At 49.7% G+C, this 24,203-nt stretch overlaps 1 protein-coding gene across 2 annotated transcripts in view; it reads right to left on the reverse strand.

Annotated features, from left to right (window-relative positions):
• abhd16a (abhydrolase domain containing 16A, phospholipase) overlaps positions 1–24,203 on the reverse strand; it is a 92,244-nt gene that overhangs the window by 22,489 nt on the left and 45,552 nt on the right. For both annotated transcript variants that reach the window (XM_085974985.1, XM_085974986.1), the window contains 8 exons: positions 21,098–21,212; positions 18,188–18,289; positions 14,490–14,553; positions 13,380–13,429; positions 11,160–11,283; positions 10,283–10,387; positions 6,976–7,039; positions 3,669–3,725 (listed from right to left, as the gene is read on the reverse strand). In XM_085974985.1, the coding sequence (XP_085831111.1) occupies positions 3,669–3,725; positions 6,976–7,039; positions 10,283–10,387; positions 11,160–11,283; positions 13,380–13,429; positions 14,490–14,553; positions 18,188–18,289; positions 21,098–21,212 (681 nt within the window). The remainder of the gene's footprint in view (positions 1–3,668; positions 3,726–6,975; positions 7,040–10,282; positions 10,388–11,159; positions 11,284–13,379; positions 13,430–14,489; positions 14,554–18,187; positions 18,290–21,097; positions 21,213–24,203) is intronic.

Here is a 24,203-nt window from a genome sequence, read left to right on the forward strand (position 1 = left end):
CTGGGCACCGCACCTCAGGAAGGATATACTAGCCTTGGAGGGGGTGTGGCACAGATTCACCAGAATGATACCGGGAGCTAAAAGGGTTAAATTATGAGGACAGGTTGCGTAGAGCAGGCTCGTACTCCCTCGAGTATAGGAGATTAGAGATTTTAACCTGGTGTTCACCCTCCAGTTGGGAGAATGGAGCTTTTTTTGGGGGGTTGATGCACAGATTGATGAGACCAACTCTGCCTAAAATCAAATCGTTTTTTGTCTAGTTTTAGTTCGGCAGCTAAGGAGGGGACAGATTTACGGTAACTGGCAAAGGAACCAGAGATGAGGGGAAAAAATGTACGCAGCGAGTTGTTGTGATCTGGCATGCGCTGCCTGAAAGGGCGGTGGAAGCAGATTCAATAGTAGCTTTCAAAAGGGAATTAGATACATACTTGAGAAGGAAAAATTTACAGGGCTGTGGGGAAAGAGCAGGGGGTGGGGTGACGCTAATTGGATCGCTCTTTCAAATAGCTGGCACAGGCACGATGGGCCAAATGGCCTCCTTCAGTGCTGTATGATTCTATAAGGGGTGAACTAATTGAAGTGCTTAAGATGATTAAAGGGGTGGATAGGGTAGATGGAGAGGAACTATATCCTGTGGTGGGGGTGGGAGACCAGAACAAGGGGGCATAACCTTAAATTTAGAGCCAGGCCATTCAGCGGTGATGTCAGGAAGCACTTCTTCACACAAAGGGTAGTGGAAATCTGGAACTATCTCCCCCCCCACCCCCCCCAAAAAAAGCTGTGGATGTTGGGGGACAATTGAAAATTTCAAAACGGAGATCGATAAGATTTTTGTTAAGTAAGGGTGTGAAGAAATATGGATCACAGGCGGGTAAGATGGAGTTGAGGTACGATCAGGCGTAACTTAATTGAATGGCAGAACAGGCTCGAGGGGCTGAATGGCCTCCTACCGTTCCTATGGTGACCCAGCAAAAGGAGGGAATACCCTGGGGTCGGCAGAGGTCATTCTCCCCCTGACAATGAGCATGTTCTGACAGCTGGTGTCAGAGAGTGACATTGACAGAAGTCATTCCCCCCCCGACATTGAGCGTGTGCTGACAGCTGGTGTCAGTGACATGGGCAGAGGTCATTCCCCTCACTGACATTGAGCGTGTTCTGACAGTCGGTGTCAGAGTGACATCGGCAGAGGTCATTCCTCCCGGACATTGAGCGTGTTCTGACAGCTGGTGTCAGAGTGACATCGGCAGAGGTCATTCCCCCAGTGACATCGGCAAAGGTCATTCCCCCAGTGACATCGGCAAAGGTCATTCCCCCTGACATTGAGCGTGGTCTGACTGCAGGTGTCAGAGTGACATCGGCAGAGGTCATTCCCCCTGACATTGAGCGTGTTCTGACAGCTGGTGTCAGAGTGACATGGGCCGAGGTCATTCCCCCTGACATTGAGCATGTGCTGACAGCTGGTGTCAGAGTGACATCGGCAGAGGTCATTCCCCCAGTGACATCGGCAAAGGTCATTCCCCCAGTGACATCGGCAAAGGTCATTCCCCCCGACATTGAGCGTGTTCTGACAGTAGGTGTCAGAGTGACATGGACCGAGGTCATTCCCCCCCGACATTGAGCGTGTGCTGACAGCTGGTGTCAGAGTGGCATCGGCAGAGGTCATTCCCCCAGTGACATCGGCAAAGGTCATTCCCCCAGTGACATCGGCAAAGGTCATTCCCCCCGACATTGAGCGTGTTCTGACAGTAGGTGTCAGAGTGACATGGACCGAGGTCATTCCCCCCCGACATTGAGCGTGTGCTGACAGCTGGTGTCAGAGTGGCATCGGCAGAGGTCTGACTGCAGGTCGCCCGCTTCCCCTTCCTTATCTTCTTTTTCTACGAAGGCCTGTCACGAGGGCACTGCCAAGGAAGAGGAAGATCAGAAAGCAGACATAATGTGAAATATAGGAGGGTAATTTGAACCTAACTCCCCTGGGCGCGAATCCCACGGGTTCGGATGGAACGCCGATTTTACATCCCCCGCCCGTTGTTACTCATTGACTTCAACAGAGAGTGAAATCAGGGCGGGGTGTAAAACCAACGTCGCTCCTCCTATCCCATCAGTTACCCAACAGGCGGTTACGCTAAATTCTGCCCCCGGTCAGATTGGCAGTGATTGCAAGAAAGGGCCCGAGGATCTAGGGCCTTACTCCAACACGTTGAGGAAGTGCCTGCACCCTCGGTTCCTCCGTCTCCCACTCCCTTTGTACACAACACCTGCTTCTGCTCTCCAGAACTCTTCCTAAACCACATCACCTCAACACCTCTGCCTTCCTGGGTTCAAAAGCCTCCTAATACCTCTTTCACTGCGGCTCCCTCACTGGGGTTCCACCTGCCCCTGGTGTCTTTCAGATGAGACGTCAAACCGAGGTCCCCGTCAGCCCTCTCAGGTGGACGTAAAAAATTCCAGTGGGCACTCTTTCAAAGAAGAGCTAGGGATTTCTCCCCGGTTTCCAGGGCCAATATTTACCCCTCAAAAAAAAATGATCTGGTCATTATCACATTGGCACTGCCGGTGGGATCTTGCTGTGCGTAAACTGGCTGCTGCCTTTCCTACATTGCAACAGTGACTACACTTCAAAAGAAAAAAATAATTGGCTGTGAAGCGCGTTGGGACGTCCCGAGGTCGTGAAAGGCGCTATATAAATGCAAGTCTGTCCTTTTGTTTAAAGCACGGCGTGACGCCCTGTTAGGTGAAGAGTTCTCTGAAACGCAGCACATCAGTGGAACGGGGCGGTGGAGCGGGTGGAAGAGTTTACAGAGGCTTCACCGAGCGGCCCCCTAGGCGTCGCGGTGCAGCTCAGCAGGGCTCCAAGAGGGCCGGTGGTCCTACCAGCGCCCAGGAGGATCAGTTCAATGCCACTGACGGGCAAGGAATAGCAAAGGGGCGAGGCTGGTGAGGGAGGCGAGAATTACAGGGCCCTCAAGGAAAGCTAATAGAATGCTGGCGTTTATTGCGAGGGGAAATGAATACAAAAGTAGGGAGGTTATGCTTCAGTTATACAGGGCATTGGTGAGACCACATCTGGAGTACTGTGTACAGTATTGGTCTCCTTATTTAAGGAAGGATGTAAATGTGTTGGAAGCAGTTCAGAGAAGGTTCACTAGACTAATACCAGGAATGGGCGGGTTGTCTTATGAGGAAAGGTTGGACAGGCTAGGCTTGTATCCGCTGGAGTTTAGAAGACTAAGAGGTGACTTGATTGAAACATATAAGATCCTGAGGGGTCTGGACAGGGTGGATGTGGAGAGGATGTTTCCTCTTGTGGGAGAATCTAGAACTAGGGGTCACTGTTTAAAAATAAGGGGGCACCCATTTAAGACAGAGATGGGGAGAAATTTCTCACAGAGGGTCGTGAGTCTTTGGAACTCTCTTCCTCAGGGGGCAGTGGAAGCAGAGTCTTAGAATATTTTTAAGGCAGAGGTAGATAGATTCTTGGTAAGCAAGGGGTGAAAGGTTATCGGGGGTAGGCAGGAATGTGAAGTAATCAGATCAGCCATGATCTCATTGAATGGCGGAGCAGGCTCGAGGGGCCGAGTGGCCTACTCCTGCTCCTAATTTGTATGTTCGTACGCTCACAGACGGCAGGTACTTTGCGGTTTATCCCGAGCGTCTGTTCTACCTACGTGGTGGTGATGATTTCGTCCTTTGTTCGCCTGATCAGTAACACGGGTCCTTGGTACCTAAAAAAAAAATCCAACCCAACATGTGAGAAGTCTCAGGTGACTGGCGAGCTCAGCAACCTCACTTTAAAGGATTCACGATTTACACATAGATTTAAATATTAAAGAGTTTTCGTTAATACCTGAACTGGCAGAGCCTCGATTTTAAAAATCTCCTCCTTGTTCTCAAATCCCTCCACGGACTTGCGCCCCCCGACCGCCCCCCCCCGATCTCTGTAACCCTCCTCCAGCCCCAACACCCTCCAAGATCTCCGCGCTCCTCCAATTCAGGCCTCTTCCGCATCCCCGATTTCCATCGCTCCACCATTGCTGGCCGTGCCTTCAGCATTCAGAGGAGGAATTCCTGGAGTGTTTACGGGATGGTTTCCTGGACCAATATGTCGAGGAACCAACCAGAGTTCAGGCCATCTTAGACTGGGTATTATGTAATGAGAAAGGATTAATTAACAATCTTGTTGTGCGAGGCCCCTTGGGTCAGAGCGATCATAATATGATCAAATTCTTCATTAAGATGGAGAGTGAAATAGTTGACTCGGAGACTAGGGTCCTGAATTTAAATAAAGGAAACTACGATGGTATGAGGTGCGAGTTGGGTAGGATTGATTGGGGAATGTTACTCAAAGGGTTGACGGTGGATGGGCAATGGCAAACATTCAAAGATCGCATGGATGAACTACAAAATTTGTTCATCCCAATTTGGCATAAAAATAAAACAAAAAAGGTGACTCAACTGTGGCTAACAAGGGAAATTAGGGATAGCATTAGATCCAAGGAGAGGACATATAAATTGGCCAGAAAAAGCCGTAAACCTGAGGATTGGGAGCAGTTTAGGATTCAGCAAAGGAGGACAAAGGGATTAATTAAAAGGGGGAAAATAGAGTATGAGAGTAAGCTTTCAGGGAACATAAAAACATACTGTACAAGCTTTTATAGATATGTGAAGAGAAAAAGATTGGTGAAGTCAAGCGTAGGTCCCTTAGTCAGAATCAGGGCAATTTATAATGGGGAACAAAGAAATGGCAGACCAATTAAATACATACTTCAGTTCTGTCTTCACAAAGGAGGACACAAATAACCTCCCAAAGATGTCGGGGAACGTAGGGTCTAATGACAGGGAGGAACTGAATGAAATCAGTATTTGTAGGGAAATGGTGTTAGGGAAATTGATGGGATTGAGGGCTGATACCAGGGCCTGATAATCTACATCCTAGGGTACTTAAGGAAGTGGCCCTAGAAATAGTAGATGCATTGCGGGTCATCTTCCAGAATTCGATAGACTCTGGAACAGTACCCATGGATTGGAGGGTAGCTAATGTTACCCCACTATTCAAAAAAGGTGGTAGAGAGAAAACGGGGAATTACAGACCGGTAAGCCTGACATCGGTAGTGGGGAAAATGCTATAGTCCATTATAAAGGATGTAATAGCAGAACACTTGGAAAAAAGTGTCCGGATCGGACAAAGTCAACATGGATTTACAAAAGGTAAATTGTGCTTGACTGATCTACTGGAATTTTTTGAGGATGTAACTGGTAAAATAGATAAGGGAGAACCAGTGCATGTGGTGTATTTGGATTTTCAAAAGGCTTTCGATAAGGTCCCGCATAAGAGATTAGCGTGTAAAATTAAGGCACATGGGATTGGGGGCAGTGTATTGACTTGGATAGAGAACTGGTTGGCAGACAGAAAGCAAAGAGTTGGAATAAACGGCTCTTTTTCCGAGTGGCAGGCAGTGACTAGTGGGGTACCGCAGGGATCGGTGCGAGGACCCCAGCTATTCACAATATATATTAATGATCTGGATGAGGGAACTAGATGTAATATCTCCAAATTTGCAGACGACACAAAGCTGGGTGGGCGTGTGTGTTGTGAGGAGGATGCCGAGAAACTCCAGTATGATTTGGACAGGTTGGGTGATTGGGCAGAAGCATGGCAGATGCAATATAACGTGGATAAATGCGAGGTTATCCACTTTGGTGTCAAAAACAGGAAGGCAGATTATTATCTGAATGGCAATAGATTGGGAGAAGGGGAAGTGCAATGAGACCTGGGCGTCCTTGTGCACCAATCGCTGAAAGTAAGCATGCAGGTGCAGCAGGCGGTTAAGAAGGCAAATGGTATGTTGGCCTTCATAGCGAGGGTTCGAGTACAGGAACAAGGATGTGTTGCTGCAGTTGTACAGGGCCTTGGTGAGACCACATCTGGAGTATTGTGTGCAGTTTTGGTCGCCTTATCTGAGGAAGGATGTTCTTGCCATGGAAGGAGTGCAGCGAAGATTCACCAGGCTGATGCTTGGGATGGCAGGAATGACGTATGAGGAGAGATTGGATCGATTGGGCTCATACTCACTGGAGTTTAGAAGAATGAGAGGGGATCTCATCGAAACTTATAAAATTCTAACAGGACTAGACAGACTAGATGCAGGAAGGATGTTCCCGATGGCCGGGGAGTCCAGAACCAGGGGTCACAGTCTAAGGATAAGGGGTAGGCCATTTAGGACAGAGATGAGGAGGAATTTCTTCACCCAGAGAGTGGTGAACCTGTGGAATTCTCTACCACAGAAGGCAGTAGAGGCCAATTCATTAAATATATTCAAGAAGGAGTTAAATATATTTCTTAAGGCTAGGGGGATCAAGGGATATGGGGAGAAGGCAAGAACAGGGTACTGAATTTGGATGATCAGCCATGATCTCATTGAATGGCGGAGCAGGCTCGAGGGGCCGAATGGCCTACTCCTGCTCCTATCTTCTATGTTTATGCCTGGGCCCTAAGCTCTGGAATTCCCACCCTATACCCGCCTTTAAGACACCCCTTAAAACAGACAAAATTTGACACTGAGCCGCATAAGGAGATATTGGGGCTGATGAGCCAAGGCTTGGTCGAAGAGGTCCTTTTTTTAAGGAGCGTTTTAAAGGAGGAGAGAGAGGCGGCGAGGTTTAGGGAAGGAATTGCAGAGTTTAGGGCCCAGGCAGCTGAAGGCACGGCCACCGACGGTGGTGCAATAGTGTAAACAATAACGAAAGTCTCACGTCAGCAGCAACAACAGCCACAGCCGAGATAGCCGACACTCCTCCGACTTCGCACGGGACTATAGCTCATCGCCACGTGGTAGCAAAGAGGAGCAGAGAGGCTGGCTCAAGGCCATGGACAATACTGCACAAAGCACACTGCGAGCTGGCCGCAGGGTTACCGGGGGGGGGGGGGGGGTGGGGGGCAGGAGCCGGCGGGACCGTCAACAAGAACTGACTCACTTGCACAGCTGCTCCGCATTGTTGAGGTTCAAGTAATCCCGAACCGTCTGAGTGACGAGACCTCCTGCCGATGACACGAGGGAGAGAGAGTTAGAGACCAAGGTCATCGAAGGTCACTCGAGCCCACCGCGAGCGTTAGAGAAAACACAACAGCCTAATTGGGTGCCTTCGAAAAGGGAATTGGATCAATACCTGAAGGGGGAAAAAATTGCAGGGATATGGGGAAAGAGTGGGGGGAGAAGGACTAACTTCGAAAGAGCCTGCGCAGGCTCGACAGGCTGAATGGCCTCCTTCTGTGCTGTACTATTCTATAATTCGAGCTTCAGTTGACAATAGACCAGAATAAAACAGGCGGACGTTATCTATCAAAATATATAAAGCGGGTTGTCTCTCTGTTTGTCTGTCTGTCGATTATACACTCAAAAGTTATAGAGCGTACCTACACGCATTTTATATCAAAAGAAAGCTTATCATTAGTGGAGTCTAATAGGCGTATTTACTTTTTGGTCAGACAAAAATTGTTCCGACAGTATACAAAAAAAGGTTAAAAAAACAGCAAAATTCCGCTCATTAGCGTTGAGTGACGTGATGGTTGACCAATCGGTGCATCACGGGGGAGGGGGGGGGTTCAATTGTGTGTGTGGGCGGGCCTAATCCTTCTGAGCGGAGGTGAGTGGCCGCCATCTTGATTTCTAACTATTGATTTATTTTTCCCACTTTGTGTGTGGGGAGGGGAAATTGTTTTTAAAAAATTAAATTTCTCAATATTTTTTCTACGCTGATTAATTTTCCTACCTTTCACCCTTTTTTTTCCTCTTGACTCGCTGCCTCCGCCGGGCGCCGCAACCTTGGAGGGTTACCCCACCTGCAGGCCTCCAAGCCTCAGCCTCTCCTCGCCAGCCACGCCCGAGCTAGGCACCACCCGCCCGCGGTCGGCGCCATCTTGGTAAAGGCTGGCAGCGCGGGACTGAGCGGAGCGTAGCCGTCGCCACCATCTTAGTAAAGGCTGGCGGGGCTGGAGTCAGCGCGCGCGTCAACGTAGGCGGCAGCCCGGAGCGCGACCTGAGCTAATATGAGTCCGGCCGGGCCTCACGCGCTAGGCCGCGCACCGGCTGGCCCTGAGGCGCTGATCCGCACACGGGGGCTTCGGCTCACGGTATCCGGGCTCTGAGGAAAGGCAGAGAGAGGAGAGGGGCGGGGAGGGAGAGGAGAGGGGCGGGGAGGGAGAGGAGAGGGGCGGGGAGGGAGAGGAGAGGGGCGGGGAGGGAGAGGAGAGGGGCGGGGAGGGAGAGGAGAGGGGCGGGGAGGGAGAGGAGAGGGGCGGGGAGGGAGAGGAGAGGGGCGGGGAGGGAGAGGAGAGGGGCGGGGAGGGAGAGGAGAGGGGCGGGGAGGGAGAGGAGAGGGGCGGGGAGGGAGAGGAGAGGGGCGGGGAGGGAGAGGAGAGGGGCGGGGAGGGAGAGGAGAGGGGCGGGGAGGGAGAGGAGAGGGGCGGGGAGGGAGAGGAGAGGGGCGGGGAGGGAGAGGAGAGGGGCGGGGAGGGAGAGGAGAGGGGCGGGGAGGGAGAGGAGAGGGGCAGGGAGGGAGAGAGAGTAAAGCAGGGAGAGACAGGGGGAGTGAGAGAGAGGGTGAGGGAGGGAAAGAGTGAGGGGGTGGGACAGGGAGGGAGAGCTCGCCTTCTTCCTTCCTTCGCAGGGGTCGATTGGGCCAGGCCTGAGGCGCTCCTTCCCCCCCTCTCTCCAGGCTAATCCCAAACTAAATCCAGCAGTCTCTCTTCTCCCCCCAGTCTCTCTCTCTCTCTTCCAACAACAACATGCCCTCAAAAAACCCTCGGCACCGCCGGGCACTCCAGCTAGTATTATATATTATCCTCTCTTGGGCACAACACGCGTGCACTTTACAACAGAAATACATTAAAGCGAATGTCCTTGAACAATACGTTCATTCTAATCATGTGACGATTTTACAATTGGATTGCAGCTCTGCGAGTTGTGTTGTGCAGCGAGATCGAGTCACCCGAGGATCTGGCCAAGAGAACAATTAGGGGTTTAGTTCCACCCAACACAACAGGGAAATAACGTGCACCTAAATATTATAAAACGTATCACACCTTGGATACAAACCCACCCGCAGGCTTTCAACTGGGTGGAGGGGGGGGGGTTCAATGGCTCGAAGCTCCTCACTCCCGTGGCGCTCAACCATCAGAAATCTCCTCGAGCGAGACTGAACTAAAATGGGCTAAGGGCTATCCAGCCTCTAAATGGTAACCAGCACAATGATTGGCTTTCATCCGTAGAGCTGCACTCTCATGGCCCTCCGTCTGCCTTTGTTTAAGGGCCAGGACTAGGCAATTTAATACATAGTGTAATGTCTCTTACTTAATCTCTCCTGCCTTCCATCCTATCACAGACCTTCCCTTTTGTTTTTTCCTCCTCTCCCCCTTTCCCTGCCCCTGCACTTGCTTAAAAACCTGTTCCATCTCCAGCTTTTTCCAGTTCTGACAAAGGGTCATCGACCTGAAATGCTGACTCTGTTTCTCTCTCTACATAAGCTGTCTGACCTGCTGAGTGTCTCCAGCATTTTCTGTTTTTATTTCAGATTTCCAGCATCTGCAGTATTTTGCTATTGTATTAGTGTTTAATTCACTGCCACCTCTCTTCCAGGACTGCCCACCTTGAAGAAGTTCTGCTCTTCTCTCCGACGGGATTTCCGTTTGTCTCTTTTACCCTGTTCATCTGCATTGCTTTCTGTCTTCCTTCTCATGTTTGATCATCTAGAGTCATCTTTTGTTTTTTAACTTGTCCCATTACCATCTCCGTTTGCCTCGCACCATCTCCTAATGTCTCCTAATCTCTCCTGCCTTCCATCCTATCACAGACCTTCCCTTTTTGTTTTTTCCTCCTCACCCCCTTTCCCTGCCCCGACACTTGCTTAAAAACCTGTTCCATCTCTAACTTTTTCCAGTTCTGACGAAGGGTCATCAACCTGAAACGTTAACTCTGTTTCTCTCTCCACAGATGCTGCCTGGCCTGCTGAGTATTTCCAGCATTTTCTGCTTTTATTTCAGATTTCCAGCATCCACAGTGTGTCTGCCGAGAATGTAGATACATTATACATTATAGGGGATCTCCCCAAGGCATTGTCATAGCCAGAGAAACGTCTCGGTTCCTGTAACTGTCTTTCTGCTCCTCTTCCACTACCTCTCTGTCCGTCTCTAGTTTTCTCTTTGCCCTCCATATTTCCTTTCACCTTTTCCTTCCCTCCCTCATGATGTTTCTCCAATTCAAGGGACGGGGAAAAGGTTACTTACTGCAGCTCTCCGGCATGACCTTCAGGGCAAGGGGTACAAGGTCATCGAAGGAAGCATCCAAGACCAGGGCACTGATCTCTGGGTAGGTCATTGTTGCCCAGGTAGCTGGAAAAGATATGGTTGCTAAATTTAACAACTATACGCAGTGAACGACAGAAGAACTGAAAAAGAAAGACTTGCATTTCTATAGCGCCTTTCACGACCACTGGACGTCTCAAAGCGTTTTACAGCCAGCGAAGTACTTTTTGAAGTGTAGTCACTGTTGTAATGTGGGAAGCGCGGCAGCCAATTTGCGCACAAACAGCAATGTGATAATGACCCGATAATCTGTTTTTGTTATGTTGATTGAGGGATAAATATTGGCCCCAGGACACTGGGAATAACTCCCCTGCTCTTCTTCGAAATAGTGCCCGTGAAATCTTTTACGTCCACCTGACGGGACCTCGGTTTAACGTCTCAGCCAAAAGACAGCTCCTCAGACAGTGCAGCACTCCCTCAGCACTGCACTGGGAGCGTCAGCCTAGCTTTATTGGGCTCAAGTCCCTGGAGTGGGACTTGAACCCACAACCTTCTGACTCAGAGGTGAGAGTGTGTGCTACCTACCCACTGAGCCACAGCTGACACTTTTGCGGGGTGGTCACTGTGGTAATGTGGGAAACGCAGCAGCCAATCTGTGCACAGCAAGCTCCCACAAACAGGCAGTGTGATAATGGCCTTTTAGCGATGTTTGCTTGAGGATCAATATTGGCCGGGACACCAGGGAGCAATCCCCCTGCTCTTAAATCGAAATAGTTGCCGTGTGCTCACTTTCCAGCAGAGTCGCTGGACGGCAGTCAGGAGCTGGAAGGAGAGGAAAGGTCAGGGGAGCAGACAGTACCTGTGAAACCGCCGATGGACCAGGCGTAGACGATGATGTCCTCGATCTGGAAGTCAAGGCGCTGGAGGGCGTACTGTACTACCACGTCCATGGCGTTGGCCTCGTTCTGAGGGAAAGGTACGCCCTACGGCACCAAACACACAGGAGTCAATACCGCCCGCACCGCTCACATGATCACCGCTTGAATAAAACCTCACTCAGGTCTCCCCCACCTGCACATTCCTCAATTAACAACAACTTGCATTTATACAGCGCCTTTAACATAGTAAAACATCCTAGGGCGCTTCACGGGAGCGATTATCAAACAATTTGACACCGAGTCACATAAGGAAATATTAGGACAGGTGACCAAAAGCTTGGTGAAAGAACTAAGTTTTAAGGAGCGCCTTCAAGGAGGAGGGAGATGCGGAGAGGGTTAGGGAGGGAATTCCAGAGCTTCAGGGCCCAGGCAGCTGAAGGCACGCCCGCCAATGGCGGTGCGATGGAAATCGGGGACGCGCAAGAGGGCAGATATCTTGGAGGGTTGTAGGGCTGGAGGAGCTTACAGAGATAGGGAGGGGGCGAGGACATGGAGGGATTTGAAAACAAGGATGAGGATATTAAAAGCGAGGGGCTACTCAACCAGGAGCCAATGTAGGTCATGAGTTAGGTATGAGTTAGGAGACGGGCAGCAGAGTTTTGGATGACATTAAGTTTAGGAAGGGTGGAAGATGGGAGGCCGGCCAGGAGAGCATCGGAATAGTCAAGTTTAGAGGTAAGAAATTAATAGGAACCGAGGAACAGGCCATTCATCCCCTCGAGCCTGTTCTACCATTAAATGAGACCATGGCTGATTTGTATCTTAAAAATCCACTGGCCTTAGCTCCATATCCTTTTATACCCTCGTCTAGCAAAAATCCAGCAACCAAGATTTGAAATTATTAATTGAGCAAACATCTGCTGCTCTTTGAGGGAGAGAGTCGCACACTGTGCATGCCTGGTTAAAGGGGCAGCCTCTCCATCGTACTGAATCATTAATACTTCATTGAAGTCAGATCTGGCCGTCAGTGTGCAAGCTAGGACAACTTCCATGTGTATTTTCATTACAGCTTAGTTCTTGGGGCCCTGCTCGACACTGTGCTTTCTCCCTCTGGGACTGGATGCTGCGGTGGGTCAGACACTGTCCTTTCCCCCTCTGGGTCTGAGCGGTGCATTGGGTCAGGCACTGTCCTTTCCCCCTCTGGGACTGGGTGGTGCAGTGGGTCAGACACTGGCCTTTCCCCCTCTGGGACTGGGTGGTGCAGTGGGTCAGACACTGTCCTTTCCCCCACTGGGACTGGGTGGTGCAGTGGGTCAGACACTGTCCTATCCCCCTCTGGGACTGGGTGGTGCAGTGGGTCAGACACTGTCCTTTCCCCCTCTGGGACTGGGTGGTGCAGTGGGTCAGACACTGTCCTTTCCCCCTCTGGGACTGGGCGGTGCAGTGGGTCAGACACTGTCCTTTCCCCCTCTGGGTCTGAGCGGTGCATTGGGTCAGACTCTGTCCTTTCCCCCTCTGGGGCTGGGCGGTGCAGTGGGTGAGACACTGTCCTTTCCCCCTCTGGGACTGGGTGGTGCAGTGGATCAGACACTGCCCTTTCACCCTCTGGGACTGGGTGGTGCAGTGGGTCAGACACTGTCCTTTCCCCCTCTGGGACTGGGTGGTGCAGTGGGTCAGACACTGTCCTTTCCCCCTCTGGGACTGGGTGGTGCAGTGGGTCAGACACTGTCCTTTCCACCTCTGGGGCTGGATGGTGACGTGGGTCAGACACTGTCCTTTCCACCTCTGGGGCTGGATGGTGACGTGGGTCAGACACTGTCCTTTCACCCTCTGGGACTGGGTGGCTCCAAGCCAGGCTGGAACACTGAGTTTAGGAAATACCTCTCACACAGGAGCAAACGGGTGAGCATTGCTTGAACTCTGGAGAGGCAAAACCCTTCACACAAGGGTAGCTGGGTGTTCACATGTCACAGGAACATCGGAACAGGAGGAGGCCATTCAGCCCCTCAAGCCTGTTCTGCCATTCAATTAGATCCTGGCTGATCTGTATCTTAACTCCATATACCCGCCCTTACCCAACAAAAATATTGTCATATGGACCATAGGAGTGGGAGGTGTTTTTAAAATCACTGCCACAGCTCTGCCCTGCAGCATCTCTCGCTGGTCACAATGGGGCTCAAGCCCTCCGTGTATCTACTCACCGTGCTTCCTGCAAATCCCGGGTGGTTCCATCCTAGAACCGAATACCCAGCTACAAGGAACATAAAAACAGGAAACACTGTTAACTCAGGTAAGAATCGTAGAATCATACAGCACAGAAGGAGGCCATTCGGCCCATCGTGCCTGTGCCGGCTCTTTCAAAGAGATAGTCAATTAGTCCCACTCCTCTGCTCATTCCCCATAGCCTTCGTTGCACCGTCTCCAGGGCAAGTTTATCCTTCCTTAGATAAGGAGACCATAACTGTGCACAGTACTCCAGGGTGTGGTCTCACCAAGGCCCAGTGCAATTGTAGCAAGACTTCCTTACTCTTACACTCCGCCCCAACAGTGCGCCCAGCCTCAACCTACTGCGCGCCAGCAAGACATTTTCCAAACCATCATTTGGTCTCTTTAGGCAGGAGAGATGGCGAAGTGGGGAAACATAGCATTGAAGACACTCAATTCTCTTCTTGTTGAAAGTTAATGGGCTGATATACAGATATATTTAGGGGGTACAGGGTCTGTTCCCCCAATCCCGCCCATATTATGCCCTGAAGGGAAAATTCTGTGCAACTACTACAGAAATTAATCCATCCTCACTCTACGAGTCAGGCCTCAGCCGTGGCTCAGCGGCAGCACTCTCGGAGTCAGAAGGTTGTGGGTTCAAGCTGCGCTCCAGACGCTTAGAATCTACAGCACAGAAGGAGGCCATTCGGCCCATCGTGTCTGTGCCGGCTCTTTGAAAGAGCTACCCCATTAGTCCCACTCTCCCCCTGCAGTGCATTCCAGAGCACAACAATAATCTTAATAATCTAGACTAACAATTCAGAGATGCTGTCTTTCGGATGAGACATTTAGCCGAGGCCCCCGTCTTCCCCCTTCAGGTGGATGCAAAAGATCCAAAGGCACGATTTGGCGGAGAGCATGAAGCTGTCTCGACTCCGCCCCGACACTGCGCCCAGCCTCAACCCACTCTGTGCCAGCAAGACATCTTCCAAACCGTCATTTGGTCTCTTTTAGGCAAGAGAGCCGAATTAGAGGCCACTAGGAGACTGCCCCCAAACTCTTTTCATGCAAGGTGCTTGAAGGACTTTGTTGAAAAGATGCACTACCTTCCAGGGGGGTGGTGACACACCCAACCTCGTAGAAGCCTGCGTTCCCCTCACAGCAGATCACCTGTCGTTGAAAAGAAACACGTTAGTTACTGTGGGGCAGACAGGGACGCTCTCTGAAGTCCAACGTAATTCGTTAATACAGCCCAAGGACCAGCTCCCCCTTTACAATCTTACAGCACAGAAGGAGGCCATTCGGCCCATCGTGCCTGTGCCGGCTCTTTGAAAGGGTGATCCAATTCGTCCCCTTCCCCACAGCCCTGTACATTTTCAAGTATTTACCCAATTCCCTTTTGAATGTTACTATTGAATCTGCTTCCACCGCCCTTTCAAGCAGTGCGTTGCTGATCACAACAACTCGCTGCGTAAAAAAAATGTTTTTTCCTCAGCTCCCCTCTGGCTCTTTTGCCAATTATTTTAAATCTGTGTCCTCTGGTTACCGACCCTTCTGCCAGTGGAAATAATTTCTCCTTATCTGCTTTATCAAAACCCCTCAATTTTGAATCTCTCTATCAAATCTCCTCTTAACCGTCTCTGCTCTGAGGAGAACAATCCCAGCTTCGCCAGTCTCTCCAAATAATTGAAGTCCCTCATCCCCGGTACCATTCTAGTAAATCTTTTCTGCACCCTCTCCGAGGCCTTGACATCCTTCCTAAAGTATGGTGCCCAGAATTTACAACACAATACTCCAGCTGAGGTCTAACCAGTGTTTTATAAAGGTTCAGCATAACTTCCTTGCTTTTGTACTCTATGGGCCAGAAATTCAGGTCGGAGGCTTCCCGCGGGTGCAAGCCCCCGACCTGCACTTACCTAGCGCGCCTGCAGTTGTGCTGTGGGGCCGTGTGGGATTCCGATCCTGGGCCTGCTCCAGCTACCGGTGTGCAGTGCTCGCGTATCCCAGGGGCGCAGTTAGTTCGCAGTGTCCCCTGGGATCACGTGGGCCATGGGGAGCCAATCGGAGCAGGGAATCTCCATTCATAGATTTGACAGGAAGACCTGTCAAATCTATGAATAGAGATCAGCCCCAAAACCTAACTAAAACTTCAAATATTTTTTTTTTTTTTTAAATCACATTTTTAAAATAACTATAAATTACATAAATTAACTATTTTAAACAAAAATTTAAATTTTTGGAAAAAATTAAAGTTTTTAACAGGGCTAAAAATAAACTTACATTTCTTTAAAGTATTTTAAAATAATAAACTTGTGGAAAAAATGTTTTAATTTTACTTAATTAACCTCTTACCTTGTTAAAAGCAGGCCCTGCGACTGCTTTTTTCACGCGCAGCTGCTAGGGACTTACCGGCACGGAGAAACCCGTAAAAAAATCGGAAGTTCCAGGTCTACGCGCTGCCTCTCCGGTGCACGCATTTGACCTGTGAACCCCTTCCTTCAAGGGAACGGAAGTTCTGGTTTCCAGCGCATGCGCAGTGCATGAGCGAACCCGGCACTTTCGTTGGCCCTACGCGTGAGTAGACAGCGTGTACTCACCCATGGGGACCCAAATTTCTGGCCCACTCTATGCCTCTATTGATTAAGCCAAGGATCCCATATGCTTTTTAAGAGCTTCCTCAACTTATCCTTCCGCCTTCAAAGATTTGTGTACATACACCTCCAGGTGTCTCTGTTCCTGCACCCTCTTTAAAATTATACCATTCAGTCTCTCCTCCTACCAAAATGCATGACTTCACACTTCTCTGCTTTAAATTTCATCTGCCACGTGTCTGCCCATTTCACCAGTCGGTCCATGTCATAGAGTCATAGAGTTATACAGCACGGATAGAGGCCCTTCGGCTCATCGTGTCCGCGCCGGCCATCAAGCCCTGTCTAATCTAATCCCATATTCCAGCATTTGGCCCGTAGCCTTGTATGCTATGGCATTTCAAGTGCACATCCAAATGCTTCTTAAATGTTGAGGGTTTCTGCCTCCACAACCCTTTCAGGCAGTGAGTTCCAGACTCCAACCACCCTCTGGGTGAAAAAGTTCTTTCTCAAATCCCCTCTAAACCTCCCGCCCTTTACCTTGAATCTATGCCCCCTAGTTATTGACCCCTCTACTAAGGGAAAAAGCTCCTCAGCATCCATCCTATCTATGCCCCTCATAATTTTGTACACCTCAATCATGTCCCCCCTCAGCCTCCTCTGCTCCAAGGAAAACAAACCCAATCTGCCCAGTCTCTCTTCATAGCTGAAGCGCTCCAGCCCTGGTAACATCCTGGTGAACCTCCTCTGCACCCTCTCTAACGCGATCACATCCTTCCTGTAGTGTGGCGACCAGAACTGCACACAGTATTCCAGCTGTGGCCTAACCAGTGTTTTATACAGCTCCATCATAACCTCCTTGCTCTTATATTCAATGCCTCGGCTAATGAAGGCAAGTATCCCATATGCCTTTTTTACCACCTTATCCACCTGTTCCGCCGCCTTCAGGGATCTGTGTACTTGCACACCCAGATCCCTCTGACCCTTCGTCTTGCCTAGGGTCTTTCCATTCATTGTGTATTCCTTTGCCTTGTTAGTCCCCCCAAAGTGCATCACCTCGCACTTTTCCGGGTTAAATTCCATTTGCCACTGTTCCGCCCATCTGACCAACCCATCTATATCGTCCTGCAGACTGAGGCTACCCTCCTCGCTATTTACCACCCTACCAATTTTTGTATCATCCGCGAACTTACTGATCATACCCTTTACATTCATATCCATGTCGTCCTGAAGTCTGTTCCTGTTCTCCTCATTGTTTACTACATGTCCGAGTTTCCTCTGTGAACCCCGTATCTCTGGGCCGCCACACTGATCCCACCACCCCCCCCCCACCCGCTTGTGGGAGGCAGTTCAACCACATGGTTGGCGGAACGGTTTGCACAATATAAGCCTAATTGGGTCGATTGGGCCTGTATTCGCTAGAATTTAGAAGAATGAGAGGGGATCTCATTGAAACTTATAAAATTCTAACAGGACTAGACAGACTCGATGCAGGAAGGCTGTTCCCGATGGCAGGGGGAGGCCAGAGCCAGGGTTCACAGTCTAAGGATAAGGGGTAAGCCATTTAGGACAGAGATGAAGATAAATTTCTTCACCCAGAGAGTGGTGAACCTGTGGAATTCTCTACCACAGAAGGCAGTTGAGGTCAATTCATTAAATATATTCAAGAAGGAGTTAGATATATTTCTTAAGGCTAAAGGGATCAAGAGATATGGGGAGAAAGCAGGAACAGGGTACTGAATTTGGATGATCAGCCATGATCTCATTAAATGGTGGAGCAGCCTTGAGGGGCCGAATGGCCTACTCCTGCTCCTATCTTCTATGTTTCTATGTTTCCACAGGGCTTTTCTGTTCTAAATGCTCAAGTACGCAGTTTCAACGCCGAGCGTCAGTCCACAGCTCAGTGGGTAGCGTTCCCGCCTCCGAGTCAGAAGGTCGTGGGTTCGAGACCCTCCAGTCCAGAGACACTGCACAGGACTGGCTGTGCACGGGGAGAAGGCTGGCAGGTCGGCTCGCAGAAGTCACACGATGCAGGAGCAGAAGTCACAGCGGGTAGGGGAGGAAGCAATTGTTTTGTTTTTAAAGCCTGCCTCACGTGAAGTGCTTTTTATTTATTTTTTTACGAATGGGATTTGAGCACGGCGCAGTGAACAAAGGGGGGGGGGGGGGGGGTGCCAGAAAGCCGCGTTATGTAAAACAGCCCCGGGTTGCCGTACCAGCTTTTTCCCACGCTCGGTCTCCGTTGGTCTCCGGTCCACAAACACGGTGTCGATCTGGTTACCATCGCAGGCTATCAGCTTGGCTCGCCTACCCTGGTGCTGGGAAAGAGAACGAGAAAAATGGGTACCATCTTGATCGTAGAATCATACATCGCAGAAGAAGGACATTCGGCCCATCGATCCTGTTCTTTGAAAGAGTTATCCAATTAATCCTACTCCCCCTGCTCTTTCCTCGTAGCCCTGCAAATTTCTCCCCTTCAAGAATTTATCCAATTCCCTTTTTGAATGTTACTATTGAATCTGCTTCTACCGCCCTTTCAGATCATCACAACTCGTTCTGTAACAAAAATTCTCCACATCTCCCCTCTGGTTCTTTTGCTAATTAGCTTCAATCTGTGTCCTCTGATTACCGAATCTTCTGCCACTGGAAACAGTTTCTCCTTATTGACTCCATCAAAACCCTTCATGATTTTGAACACCTCTATTAAATGTCCCCTTAACCTTCGCTGCTCTAACGAAAACAATCCCAGCTTCTCCGGGGTCTCCACATAATTGAAGTTCCTTATCCCTGGTACCATTCTAGTAAATCGCCTCTGCACCCTCTCGAAGGGCGTGACAGTGTATTATATACTATATAGTGTATCTGCTGCGCATCAGAAGCAACCTCTGTTTCACCCTCCCCAAACGATGCTTTGTGTTTTGAAACACAGTGGCATTTGTCTCCAAGCTCTGGGCATCCCACTGACTGCTTCCTTTAGTTGGGGGGGGGGGGGGGGGGGGGGGGGGGAATATATCCAGGCTTAGCATTTATCTACTCCTCCTCTCAATGTCCTAGAAACATAGATATAGAAAAATAGGAGCAGGAGTCGGCCATTCGGCCCTTCGAGCCTGCTCCGCCATTCAATATGATCATGGCTGATCCTCTATCCCAATACCATATTCCCGCTCTCTCCCCATACCCCTTGATGCCTTTTGTCCTCTGCGTTAATTCGATGCTTTCAGGAGGGGGGACAGGTGGAGAAAGAGGAAAATCCGTGGCTCAGTGGGCAACACTCATCTCTGAGTCAGAAGGTTGTGGGTTCAAGACCCCACTCCATAAATCCAGGCTGACACTCCAGTGCAGTGCTGAGGGAGCGCTGCATTGTCGGAGGTGCCGTCTTTCAGGTGAGACGTTAAACCGAGGCCCCGTCTGCTCCCTCGGGTGGATGTAAAAGATCCCACGGCCACTATTTTGAAGAGCAGGGGGGAGTTCTCCCCGGTGTCCTGGGCCAATATTTATCCCTCAATCAACATCACAAGAACAGATTATCTGGTCATTGTCACAGTTGTAGCACCTTGCTGTGCACAAATTGGCTGCCGCGTTTCCCACATCACAACAGTGACTACACTTCAAAAAAGTACTTCATTGTCTGTAAAGCTCTTTGGGAGGTCCCGAGGTTGTGAAAGGCGCTATATAAATGCAAGTCTATCTTTTATTTTATAAACAGTTGAATCTCTAACTTCTTCCAGTTCTGATGAAATCTCATCGACCTAAAACGTTAACGCGGTTTCTCTCTCCCCACAGATGCTGCCGACCCGCTGAGTGTTTGCCAGCACCTGCTGTTTTTGTTTCAGATTGCCATCATCTGCAGTGTTTTGCTTTGGTTGGTAGAGAAACAGTCAGGAGTTTACAGGGAGTTTCAGGGGAGCCCAGGGAGGATCAAGTACCACAAGATCAGGCTGCAGAGGTCTGTCGCTACACTGGGGAGTGGAGCGGTAACCAGGAGAGGGAGTTAGATGGCTCAGCCTGGGAGGCAGGTGGAAAGATCGCTAGTAAAGGCAAGCAAGTTGACATCTGATTTGGGGAAAGCATTGGAGCATAACTCAACACTGTAGGACATTTCCCTCATGCTGCCTTGACGGCACCGATGCTTGCTAGGGTTATTGTTCCGAGAGTACTGCCAACAATATCCAAGTATCCCTTCATTGTGTGCAGCACTATATAGCCAGTTTAGCTTATCCCCCTGCGGAGGGAAAAGAGCCCATTTATATAGCGCCGTTCACAACCTCAGGACGTCCAAAAGCACTTTTTAAAAAGATTTGTTCCTGGGATGTGGGCGTCTCTGTCAATGCCGGCATTTATTGCCCATCCTTAATTGCCCTCGAGAAGGTGGTGGTGAGCCGCCTTTGTGAACCGCTGAAGCCCGTGTGGTGAAGGTGCTCCCACAGTGCTGTTAGGGAGGGAGTTCCAGGATTTTGACCCAATGACGATGAAGGATAGGACGATATATTTCCAAGTCAGGATGGTGTGTGACTTGTGAGGGGAACTTGGAGGTGGTGATGTTCCCATGTGCCTGCTGCCCTTGTCCTTCTAGGTGGAGATCATGTGTTTGGGAGGTGGTGTCAATAAAGTACTTTTGGTAGTGTAGTCACTGTTGTAATGTAGGAAACGCTGCAGCCAATTAGTGCACAGCAAGCTCCCACAAACAGCAATGTGATAATGACCAGATAATCTGACTTTTTTTTTTCTAGAGTGATGTTGGATGAGGGATAAATATTGGCCCAGGACACCGGGAGAGAACTCTCTTGCTCTTCTTCGAAATAGTACCGTGGGATCTTTGACATCCACCCGAGAGGGCAGATGGTGGCCTCGGTTTAACATCTCATCCGAAAGGTTGGCTCCTCCGACAGTGCAGCACTCCCTCAGTGCTGCACTGGAGAGTGCCAGCTGAGGTTTTGTTCCAAGTCCCTGGAGTGGGGCTTGAACCCACGACCTTCTGACCCAGAGGCGAGAGTGCTACCCACTCAACTCCGGTTGTCTGACTTACTAGTCCAGTAACAAAACCATCGTACGACCTTAACCCCCCCACACCCCGCTCTTGAACCATCGTTACACTGTCCAGGCAGCTCCGGAGTGACGGACCCTACCTCCTCCATCAGACGCGCCTGTCCCTGCAGCAACATGGGCATGATGGCTTTCTGTAGCAGGGAGACCGAGCCAGGGTACAGCATCCGCCGGCCAAAGGAGTTGGCCATCAAATAACTGCAAAAGGAGAAAAAAAAAAGACGCTCGATTAATGGGCTGTTACTGGGGGAACCGTCCTGGCCGGGTGATTGGTCAGTGCTCTCTCTCGACGTTACAAATCATCCTGATCGGAACAGACGAGGGTTTAAAAAAAGAGACAACACACAACAAAAACACTTGCAATTCAAACTAAAGCAAATCCTGCAGCAAATGACACAGTGGGTAAATACCACACCAAGGGGAGGGGGATTTTCTGATCAGGTTCGCGTGTAACTGGTTGGAGTCGGCTGGGTGCGGACTGGCCGAATGCTGGAAATGTGAGGACTTGTTCCCAGCCCGCTGGGAACGCCCTCACCCGCGAAAAGAACAATTCCGTTTGTTGCGGATGTCGGCGGACGGGTGTGAAGCCGGCCATCCCAATCACTCAAGCAGCTGTATGTTTTGGGAGGGTATTTTTTTTTTTCCCCGTCCGGAGTTCTTTTTAATTTCACTTCTTTAGCATTGAATTAAAATTGAGGCTTTTTCTCATTTCAAACTAAATTTAATAAAAAAAAGGTTCGTAACTAAAATTCGTAGGTGAGCAGTAATTTTTAGGACGGTACTTAAAATTAATTTTTTTTTTTTTATTCGTTCATGGGATCTGGGCGTCGCATTTATTGCCCATCCCTAATTGTCTTTGAAAAGGTGGTGGTGAGCCGCCTTCTTGAACCGCTGCAGTCCGTACAGTGAAGGTACTCCCAAAAAGTGCTGTTAGGGAGAGAGTTCCAGGATTTTGACCCAGCGACGATGAAGGATCGGCGATATACTTCCCACTCCAGGGACTTGAGCACATAAAACTAGGCTGACACTGCAGTGCAGTGCTGAGGGAGTGTTGTACTGTCGGAGGTGCCATCTTTCAGATGAGACGTTAAACCGAGGCCCTGTCTGCTCTCTCAGGTGGACGTAAAAGATCCCATGGCACTATTTCGAAGAAGAGCAGGGGAGTTCTCCCTGGTGTCCTGGCCAATATTTATCCCTCAACCAACATAACAAAAACAGATTATCTGGTCATTATCACATTGCTGTTTGCGGGAGCTTGCTGTGCGCAAACTAGCTGCTGCGTTTCCCACATAACAACAGTGACTACACTTCAAAATGTACTTCATTGGCTGTAAAGCGCTTTGAGATGTCCGGTGGTTGTGAAAGGCGCTGTATAAATGCAAATCTTTCTTTCATTCCAAGTCAGGATGTGACTTGGAGGTGGTGGTGTTCCCATGTGCCTGCTGCCCTAGTCCTTCTAGAGGGTAGAGTTCGCGGGTTTGGAGGTGCTGCCGAAGAAGCCTTAGCGAGTTGCTGCAGTGCATCTTGTAGATGGTATACACTGCAGCCACGGTGCGCCGGTGGTGGAGGGAGGGAATGTTTAAGGTGGTGGATGGGGTGCCAATCAAGTGGGCTGCTTTGTCCTGCATGGTGCCGAGCTTCTTGAGTGTTGTTGGAGCTGCACTCATCCAGGCAAGTGGAGAGTATTCCATCACACTCCTTACTTGTGCCTTGTAACAAGTAGGAAAGTGGACAGCAGGCGCAGCTTTAAATAAATCGTCAAACATCACACCGAGGATAGACAGACTCTGCAGTGAGAAACAGGCATACCCACTTCACTGATATCTGTAAGTAAATACCTGTTTTCTTAAAAGCATTATTAAAACACTCTTTACATGTAGCACTTTCATATTATGAGAATTGTATTGTATAGTATTATAATTTAGATGGGAGGGGCGTCCTTGATCACCCATCGATTTGAAAAGGGGTCCTTTGGGGGGTCTGTGATCAACCATCGATTTGAAAAGTGGTCCTTCGGGGGTCCGTGATCTCCCATCGATTTGAAAAGGGGTCCTTTGGGGGGTCTGTGATTACCCATCGATTTGAAAAGGGGTCCCTCGGGGGTCTGTGATTACCCATCGATTTGAAAAGGGGTCCCTCGGGGGTCCGTGATCACCCATCGATTTGTAAAGGGACCCCTCAGGGGTCCTTAATTACCCATCGATTTGAAAAGGGGTCCCTCGGGGGGTCCGTGATCACCCATCGATTTGAAAAGGGGTACTTCGGGGGTCTGTGATCACCCATCAATTTGAAAAGGGGTCCTTCAACCCAAAAAGTTTAAGAACCGCCACTTTGAATCGCCGGGTGAAAAACAGGTGAATAGTGAATCAGCTGCCCGATTTCAACAAAAGAGGAAAGAGGAATCAGGCGAGGTGTAAAACTTGCTGCCAAATTAAAATGACCCCCCCCGACCCGGTGTGATATCCACCCACTGAGCCACGGAGAGCGGTTTTGTTTTAGTTTGATACTAGAACTGACAAGGGTACAACTATCAGGAAAGACTGAATGGGCTGGGTCACTTTTCTCCAGGAACCAGAATGCTGAGAGGTGACCCGATAGAACATAAGAAATAGGAGCAGGAGTCGGCCATTCGGCCCCTCGAGCCTGCTCCGCCATTCAATAAGATCATGGCTGATCTGAAATTGGCCTCAACTCCACATTTCTGCCCACTCCCCATAACCCTCGACTCCCCTGTAGTTCAAAGGTGCCACACAAAAGATTATTGCTTAAGATAAAAAATCACGGGATTGGGGGTAATATTCTGGCATGGATAGAGGATTGGCTATCTAACAGAAGGCAGAGAGTTGGGATAAATGGTTCATTCTCAGACTGGCAATCAGTAACTAGTGGTGTTCCGCAGTGGTCAGTGCTGGGTCCCCAACTCTTTACAATCTATATTAACGATTTGGAGGAGGGGACCGAGTGTAACATATCAAAGTTTGCAGATGATACTAAGATGGGAGGGAAAGTAGTGAGTGAGGAGGACATAAAAAACCTGCAAGGGGACATAGACAGGCTAAGTAAGTGGGCAGAGATTTGGCAGATGGAATACAATACTGGAAAGTGTGAGGTTATGCACTTTGGCAGGAAAAATCGTAGAGCAAGTTATTATCTTAATGGCAAGAAACTGGAAAGTACTGAAGTACAAAG

Source organism: Somniosus microcephalus, unplaced genomic scaffold (genome assembly GCF_052327205.1).
Source record: "Somniosus microcephalus isolate GS21.2 unplaced genomic scaffold, FLI_Smic_1.0 unresolved_chr1, whole genome shotgun sequence".
In the NCBI taxonomy this organism is placed as follows: domain Eukaryota; kingdom Metazoa; phylum Chordata; class Chondrichthyes; order Squaliformes; family Somniosidae; genus Somniosus; species Somniosus microcephalus.